We start from the raw sequence: 9762 nt of genomic DNA on the forward strand, positions 1-9762 counted from the left end.
GCTGTCACTCAGCTAGCTTCTGAAATTGGCACAATCCCACAAACATGGTATCAAGTGTTTTTGATTATTCTTGAATATATGAATCTAAACCTAAACACATTTTGTAACAAGGCTAAAGTAGATGTCAGAAAAAACTTACCTAAGTTAATAAAAGACTTTACATAGAAAGGTATTCCAATTATTTGGACACAACAATTGATCTTAATAATGAAAGTACAGTGGGATTCAGAGTGGCAGACCATAATTATCTGGCTGGCACAGAGCCAGGTCACCAAGTGTTAACACCTTTGATCTTCAATTAGCCAACCGTCACAAAAAGAAGGTTTTTTTTAAAAAAAAAATATCAAGAGAGTGAAAAGACAGCTGGGAGAGGAATAGTAACATTCTCTTTTCTGCGTTATTATATTACTTCATGTTGCGATATAAAGGAGAACTTCCTAAATATGTATTAATGAGGAGTGTTTTCAGTTTTTAAAGATGGTGAATTATAATCTCATAATTTAATATTTTGTTTGAATTCAGTTCTGGCAAACAATTGAAATGGGCTTTTTATGAGCTTCTCAACTGACAGGAAATAGTCATGGGAAGATTTTAAATTAGATTAGAATTTAAAAAAAATAATGCTCCTACTGCCAAATATACCTAGGGAAATCTCCATATTGATAATACTGGACAACCCAAAATGAACACTCCTACCAGTGGTGGGCTACAAGCCAGAACGCTCAATTGTGCTTGTGGCGGCGGCTCATAAGTGCTTGTGGGACCAGTGCGATTTTGCTGCTGCAAAAAAACCTCGCTGAAACACAGGTGTACCTGCGGCTCCGTGCGCGTTTATGCTTCCTCCACAGGTGCAGCATTAAAATCGCGCTGGTCCTGCAAGAACTTAAGAGCCGCGGCGGTGAGCGCAATTTAGAGTTCCAGCTGGTAGCCCACCGCTGACTACACGTTGTCCTCAACTTACAACCATTCAAATAACAACTATTTGAAGATACAATGGCACTGGAAAAAAGTGATTTACAATGGATTAATGCGTTTATGACCATTATAATATCCCTATAGTCAGGGTGATCAAAATTTGGGTGCTTGACAATGGGCATGTATTTACAATGGTTGCCGTATCCAGGGGTCTTATGATCACCATTTGCAACATTCCCAGCCGGCTTCTGACAAGCAAAGAGAACTGCGGAAGCCAGGTTCTCATAATGGCCACAAGATTCACTTTAACAACTTCAGTAATTTGCTTAATAATGGCAGGAAAAGTCCTAAAATCAAGCCAAGTTACTTAACAATTGCCTTGCTTGTGGCAAAATGTGCTTGTTGGTTTATTAGATTTATAACCTTCCTTTTATTCAAGAGAATAAGTTGATAGGCTCTCAGCCTTATGAAGCAGTTCAGAAGGGAAACACATTGCCAGATGACCTAATTCTACTTCATTATAAGGTTTCTTCTATATTGCTTTTAGAGACCAAAAAACTAAAAGTGGGGGCTGTTCTGAGATATGGTACACCCACATTCCTTTTGGGCTAAACTGCCTCTTAGCTGACCATTTGCCTTTTGTAACAGAGACCATTCCCCTGGTCTCCTTAAATCATTCCCATATATCATTACATATACATGGTTGCAGATGTTTCATTACCCATCATCAACAATAACATCAGCAGCATTATGCAGTATTATCCACTTATGATGTTACCTAGTGGAGTAATGAAACATCTGTGAATAAAGTTAAGGTCATTCAGTACCAAGGACTCCATGGTGCAGCCCTGAGTTAGATATATTTTCCTTTATTGATGCAGTTCTCTCTACTCTACTTCTACCCTCAACCACTTGCAAAATAAGTTTGGCTGAGAGTGTGATTAGTTCCCCTGCCCACCCAATGAACTGGAGGTGGACTAGGAATCTGGGTCCTAGAATCATTCCAAATCCAACATATTTAACCACACTGCTTTTTCATTCATTCATTCATTCATTCATTCATTCATTCATTCAAATTCATACGGCCACCCGTCTTATGGAAAGTGACTCTGATGGCTTTATCAGCCATATTTGATAAACTGCCACATAGCTGGGAAGATCAGACATTGTTTCTTAGCAACCCTTTCCAGCAGAAGCTTCTTTGTTTCACACTAGATGTCACCCTTATTGGTATCCAGACAGGAGTCATGGCCAGATGAGCTGTTTATACTTTATTAGTCTACGGAGAGGGCGGCATACAAATCTAATAAATAATAATAAAAAATAATAATAATGACCAGAGGATTTTATTTGATTATTTAAAGCAGTGTTTTCCAACCTTGGCCACTTGAAGATATCTGAACTTCAACTCCCAGAATTCCCCAGCCAGCAAATGCTGGCTGGGGAATTCTGGGAGTTGAAGTCCAGATATCTTCAAGTGGCCAAGGTTGGAAAACACTGATCTAAAGCAACAATCAATTCTCTTGAGACACTGATTTTAACTTTTGTTGTTGTTGTTGATGATGATGATGATGATGTTATATTGGATTTTTCTCTTTGCAAGCTGTCTGGAACTGAGAAATAGTTGGGTGGCCATATAAATTTTCTTAGATATCACTATCTCTCTACTCTACATCACAGAAATGGCAGTACTCTAAACCAGTGTTTCCCAACCTTGGTCACTTGAAGATATTTGGACTTCAACTCCCAGAATTCCCCAGCCAGCGAATGCTGGCTGGGGAATTCTGGGAGTTGAAATCCAGATATCTTCAAGTGGCGAAGGTTGGGAAAAACTGCTCTAAACAACTAGAGAAAGGGACAGTTGAAAAACATTTATCAGGATGCAATGAAAGCCCCTTTCCTGGGATTCTTTTCACATGTTATTTTACTTAAATAAATGACATGCAATTGTTTTAATTGTCTTTCTTTTTAAACCTGGAATTCATATGTAAGTTCCCTCTTATTTCTTCCTTTCCAAAATTAATTCTTTTTATATACAGAGATTTAGCAGTTGTGAACATTAAAAGAAACAACTTTTTAGTATAGATTGACCATATAGGATTGCTACCAAACCAAAGAACAGGTGGAAACAATACCTCCTGGCAAGAAAAGAATTATTTCTAGTCCTTTGCAGAGAACAGATAGAAAAAGCATCAAGCTGAAGTGGTGTGAACAGAGGTTACATTTGATACCTTGTAGTTGTAATTGTTTCTGTAATTGCTTAACACTTCTATATATATTTTCATTTATCAAAGTTAATGAATTCCTCCATCTAAACTAGTATTGGGTTTCCCATTGTGAGGAATGAAATGGGGAGTAAGAGAGTTCTTAGCCCGAACCAGGACGGTTGTTGGAACTTTTGACAGTGTGCTGAAGACACTTTCACAAATGTTGTCACCTGTTCAAAGCCACCACAGCTACAAAGCTGGAGGATGCTAAGCAGGCACCACAGTTTTACTTTAACACTAATTGAGAGTCGCTCTCTGTTGGTCTTCTATTGCCTTAGGACACACGTGGCTATTGCGGCTATTTTTCTGGTAAGAGGATCGGGCTTCCCTCGCAAAAAAAACATTGGGCAGAACCATCTGGCTACAGCCTCCCTCCCGGCGCTCTATAGGCGCGACAGCGGGATGTGGACAAGGCACGCGACGTAAAGGGAGCGGTAAGGTATCGGAAGAAGATACAGCGGGTCGAGCCGTCAAAGGGGCAGCTGGGACGAAGCAACGGTGACCCAGACCGCATCCAACGTCTGGGTGAAGAAAATATAACTTCGACGCAGCCAAGCAGGAGATGCAAAACCGAGTGCGCAGCTTCGCTGTAAGTTCCCTGCGAAATTCTGCAAGCCTCCCGTACCTGCCAGCTTTTTCCGCGTTGTATTCTGGTGGACAGCAGGGCGGCTGCGTTTAGGAAGACTCCTCAAAATCAGAAAGTCTTCTACCCGTGGAAGTAGTTTTCCCGAACTTTATTCGCTGCCAGCGATTGATGAAGTCGAAGTAAGATGATACATTAGCAGTAGGGCTAAGGAAAGCCAAGCTCTTATAAAGCCCCCACCCACGCACCCACGCAGCCGCTTTGGATAAATCTATTTTTTTAAATGACATCTTCCTCTCAGCCACGTGAGAAACTGAAGATTAAGCGAGATGATGGTAGAGAAGCAGAAGCAAATAAACCCCCATCCCCTGAAAGCGCCTTAAAACAAAAGTCGCCTGAATGTGCCCAGAGAAGAATAAAAAGACAAAATCAAGATGAAGGCTCTCGAATAATATATCTTAAAGCTCTGCTGGGTGTATTTGGGGGATCATTGCAAGCCCAAAGAAAAACTTCATCTACAAATGCAGTTCATAAAGGAAGCTCTACTGGAAAAGAGGAGCCTGGACCAGTTAACGACTTGGAAGAGTTTTCAAAAGGTAGAGGGCGAGGAATTGGAAAAAAGTCACTTTGTTTGGAAACTGCACCACAGGAACATAACATTTCTGTCAAGCAAGACGATAAAGCACTATGTTGGTTGGGGGGCAATCCAAGAAGTGTACCTGTAATGTCAAGTCCAGGCGTGGAAGGATCAAGATCAATGGATAAAAAAAATATCCAACAGGATCCCAACAATAAGAAAGCTGTTACAAAAAGTTCTGGAGACAGCGCTGAAGAAGATTCCATACCAATGCTTGGTTCCAAACAAATTTATAAACTATCAAGACCTGAATATGAATTGGAACCTCCAGAGATTTCCAACATTAAGGCAGCTAAGTATAGCATGAGAGAACTTTCTAAGACAATGCTTACTTCCAAATATGTTCCTACAGGATCAAGATATGGAAATGAACTTTATCAAGGATCAAATGACTCACATGTTCCCGTGAAAGAGAAAACAGATATTCAACAGAATAAAACATTTTGGAAAGAAAATTACCAACCAAAACACAAATTTAAAAACAGCTTTTCACAAATTGGAGAACAAAAAAATACCCAAGTCTCTCCGGAACAGCTAAGTAAAACCTCTGACTGGAATACTTTTGTTAGCCAAAGGAAAAAACAATATTGGAAATCGGAAGCCTATTGGACATTGGCCTATGGAGATTCAAAGTCTGAAGATGAAGAGACCAAACAGAATAGCAACAATCAGAAACCTTTTGTAGAAAGCTTTACTTCTGGCGCAAAACAAAAAAACACAGCAAAGGACAAATGGATTCCCTCCACTTTATCTAATGAACAAAGTGATTCTGCAGAAAGGTTTGTCAACTTCCAGAAGACAGTTATTGCTGAATCCTCTCTAGAACCAGTGTTTACAGGTGATTCAAGACCAGATCGAAAGTGTATGGAGGAAAAGAAAGAACTTTCATCTAAAAATAGGTCCAATATGGAAGATGGAGAACCATTGGTTACTTTTTCACAAGAAAATTCCATCCCCAATCACAGAGTTTCAGGAACTATGGAAATGTCAGCGTCAGCAACAGAATTTTTGATGTATCCTCTTAATTTTTACAGTCACAAAATGAATGATTATAAAAAACATTGTACAAGCAACCCAAAGCCAGCACATTCTTTTACAAGACCTACTGGAAACATTTCATATGTCAATAATCTCTATGACATTTCTTTAGAAAGAACAACAGATGCAGCAAAAGATAAAAAAACTTCAGTGGAAAGTGTACAAGAGAATATGGCATCATACGGTTCTTTACAGCAGTGTTTCCCAACCTTGGCAACTTGAAGATATCTGGACTTCAACTCCCAGAATTCCCCAGCCAGCATTCTCTGGCTGGGGAATTCTGGGAGTTGAAGTCCAAATATCTTCAAGTTGCCAAGGTTGGGAAACACTGCTTTACAGGACTATAAAGGGGAAAAAAGACCCCAAAATATAGAAAGAGGAGCATTTGTTCCTATCTTTTCTTCATCATGGAAGTCAGATTCTTTCACTAACAATTGTGTGGACCAGGATTTTCCTATGAAGTTGCCCAAATATTTAGAAAGTGGCTTTATTGACACACACTGCCATTTGGACATGTTGTATTCAAAAACATCTTTCAGAGGAACTTTTTCTGAATTTAGGAACAAATACAGCAGCACCTTTCCTGAAGAATTTCAGGGCTGCATAGCTGACTTTTGTAACCCTCGTACTCTAAAAAACAACTTATGGGAAGATTTATTAAAGGAAGATATGGTTTGGGGGGCATTTGGCTGCCACCCCCACTTTGCTTTTTATTACACACATTTTTATGAAAGAAATCTGTTGCAGGCAATGAGACATCCCAAATCTATTGCCTTTGGTGAAATAGGACTGGATTACTCTTACAAGTGCCATACAGAAATTCCAAAACAGCATGAGGTTTTTGAGAGGCAACTGAATCTAGCTGTTTCTTTAAGGAAGCCCCTACTCATTCACTGCAGAGATGCTGATGGTGATCTGTTAGAAATCATGAAAAAATGTGTACCAAAAGACTATAAAATACACAGGCATTGTTTCAATGGCCACTATAGTGTCATTGAGCCACTCTTAGATTATTTTCCAAATCTAACTGTTGGGTTCACAGCATTGCTGTCTTACCCATCAGCAATTGAGGTTAGAGAGGCTGTTCAAAAAATCCCATTAAACAGAATAGTGGTAGAAACAGATGCACCTTATTTCCTTCCTCGGCAGATGCCAAAAAGTGTAAGCCAGTTTTCACATCCTGGATTAGCTCTGCACACAGTGAAAGAGATTGCCCGCCTCAAAGAAGTGTCGTTACCTGCCATGCTAGCTGTTCTAAGGCAAAACACCAACAAAATATATGACTTGTAAGAAGGTCAAAAGAAGGGGGAGCACTAAAAGATGAAACCCTTCGGTAAAATGATTAGATACCTTTAAATTTAATTTGTAATTTTAGATTTGGGCTTCTACTAATCCTGAAAACCCTTTCTTTATTTTTTTTTAAATTTAAGGGTTTTTTTTTTAAATTCCACCAATTCTGTTACTTGTTCCTGCTGTTTAAAGTGCCTTGGTTTTAATTTCAGTTTTAGTAGCTTTATGTTTAGTTGCTAATCCTTGTCAATGTTTTAATTTTTCAAGAAAGAAAACAGTGCTCTTAAAACTGTCAGACTAAATCTAAGTATTTCTTCTGAACTACACATACTTGAATGTTGCAGTAAAAACATTACCTATTCCTATAAAGTGTTTGTAGAAATAGCCTTAAAATATTATGAAGTATCTGTCCTTTTCTGATTGGTATTTTTCAATATGCTAACCCATTTGCTCTTTTCAAAGATAGAAATGTTGTATTTAAAGAGAAACTAATATTATTCAGTACAGAAATATTGTTTACAAACTCTGTTAGTAAATGTCACAGATGTTCTCTAGCTTCATTCTGCTGAAATGAAAAATATCCACATACATGCAGAATAATGAAGCAAAGTTAAGAGATAAAACAGGATGCCAAGGTTATTCATGAAAAACTGACTGAGTGTTAATTTGTATTTGTATTTTGTAATTTTAATTTCTTTGGAGAGTTCTCCATTGGTAAATGATTATATGTTTTTATAATTTTATATATTATTTTGACTTAGAATAATTTATCAACTTTCATTTTTATTTTTCAATAATGTTTCCAAGTTTATGTAGACCCATTCATTCAGGGAAATAAAGATTATGGTTGAAACTGAATCATCAATCTTTTCAATTTTTGGAAAATGGAAAGAATGTAAATAATCTAGAACAAAATTAAAGAAATATTCAGGCCAGTCATCACAAAGGAGGTTCTCCCGGTATAGAGCTATTACTGCCAGCATCACTGGCAAGTCATTTGTAAGAACCCTAGAGAAGGGGTATCAAACTCAAGATCTGCAAGGTACAGTGGTACCTCTACTTACGAACTTAATTCATTCCATGACCAGGTAGAAAAGTCTGTAAGAAGAAGGAATCAATGTAAGAGCAAATAATGTGTGCGATTGGGGAAACCACAGGAAGGGTGGAGGCCCTGTTTTCTCCCAGGAGATTCCTAGAGGCCCCACAGAGGCTTCTCCCTACCTTTTCTGGCCCTGTTTCCTCCCAGGAGATTCCTAGAGAGGCCACACGGAGGCTTCTCCTCGCCTTTTCTGGACCTGATTCTTCCCTGGAGATTCCTAGAGAGGCCCCACGGAGGCTTCTCCCTGCTTTTTCTGGTTTCAATTTTGGAGGCTTGGGTTTGTAAGTGGAAAATGGTTCTTAAGAAGAGGCAAAAAACTTTTCTAGATAAGAACACCCGGTTCTTATCTAGAAAAGTTCGTAAGTAGAGGCGTTCTTGGGTAGAGGTACCACTGTACTTAGATCTGTCTACAGGTTGCCCTGGAAACAGTGAAGGGCCAGCCCACAGTGCTTCTGCCAATAAAAACGGGCTCCACGCGTGGCACGCCTGAGCTCCATTTTCACTGACAGGAGGCCACGGCAGCCGAATATGGAGCTCGGGAGCCTGTTTTCACCGGCAGAGCGCTTGGATCACCACAACCATCCCTGACGAGTGGTGTTGAGGTGGCCATGCCCACCATAACCCCCAAGGTCAAACGCAACCTTGATGTGGCCCCCAATGAAATAGAGTTTGACACCCCTGCCCTAGAGGCTAGCTCCCAGCTGCATTAATTGTCATAAGCCTAAAATAAGTATCCGTTTTCAGTTTCCTGCAATATCAGTTTCCATTTTAAATTAGTGGTAGTCCTTGACTTACAACCAAAATTGAGCACAAAATTTCTATTGGGAAATGCAACATTAATTACATGAATTTGCCCCATTTTATGACATTTCTTATACCAGTTGTTAAATTACTCATTGCAGTTGTGAAGTTAGTAACCTGGTGGTTAAGTGAATGTAGTTTCCCCATTGACTTTGCTTGCCAGAAGGTGGCAAAAGGTGATCACATGACCCTGAGAGAGTGCAACCGTTATAAATATGAGTTGCCAGGCATCTGAATTTTTATCACATGTCCATGAGGATGCAGCTAGGGTTGTAAGTGTGAAAATTCGTCATACATCACTTTTTTCAGTGCTGTTATAACTTTGAACAGTCAATAAATGAACTGTTGTAAGTTGAGGATTACGTGTACTGTAGCATCCGCTTAGTCATCAATCAAAATTGGGGGCACATAATGTCAGTTCAGTGTCCCATTGATCATATGATTATCATTTGTAACTTTCAGACAAAATCAATGGGGAAAGCCAGCTTCACTTAACAACCCGATGATTTACTTAACAAATGTTGTGTTTCCCTTAATAATTGTGGCAAGAAAGGTTATAAAATGGGGCAAAACTCGCTTAACAAAGGTCTAGATTAGAACTGGACATTTTGAACTCTATTGTGGTTATAATCCAGCTTTACCTATACCAGTGATGGCAAACCTTTTTTCCCTAGGGTGCCGAAAGTGTGTGGGTGTGCACTATTGTGCGTGCGCAAGTGCCTACACCCATAATTCAATGCCTGGGGAGGGCAGAAACAGCTTCCCCTGGAAGCCCCCTGGAGGCCAGAAATGGCCTGTTTCCCAATTTCTGGTGGGCCCAGTAGGCTCGTGTTTCACCCTCCTCAGGCTCCAAAGACTTCCTGGAGCTGGAGTAGGGTAAAACTGCCCTCCCCCATCCCCCTGGAGGCTCTCTGGAAGTCAAAAAATCAGCTGGCCTGCACACACATGCACATTGGAGCTGAGCTGGGGCAACGTCTCACGTGCCAGCAGATATGGCTTCGCGTGCTACCTGTGGCACCCATGCCATAGGTTCGCCATCAGTGACCTGTACTCTCCAGGTCACGTTAACTATATGCATAAATCTGCTGAACTCTATGGCAATTTTAGCTTCATGTGATGTGTGGTGTTTATT

At 39.8% G+C, this 9762-nt stretch overlaps 1 protein-coding gene across 1 annotated transcript in view; it reads left to right on the forward strand.

The window, feature by feature from the left end:
• The window catches only part of LOC139153314 (putative deoxyribonuclease TATDN2), a 46337-nt gene extending 39607 nt beyond the window's left edge, over positions 1–6730 (forward strand). The window contains exons 2-3 of the mRNA XM_070727065.1: positions 4067–5639; positions 5790–6730. Of these exons, the coding sequence (XP_070583166.1) occupies positions 4067–5639; positions 5790–6730 (2514 nt within the window). The remainder of the gene's footprint in view (positions 1–4066; positions 5640–5789) is intronic.
• Positions 6731–9762: the final 3032 nt, after the last annotated feature.

Source organism: Erythrolamprus reginae, chromosome Z (assembly GCF_031021105.1).
Source record: "Erythrolamprus reginae isolate rEryReg1 chromosome Z, rEryReg1.hap1, whole genome shotgun sequence".
Lineage (NCBI taxonomy): Eukaryota > Metazoa > Chordata > Lepidosauria > Squamata > Dipsadidae > Erythrolamprus > Erythrolamprus reginae.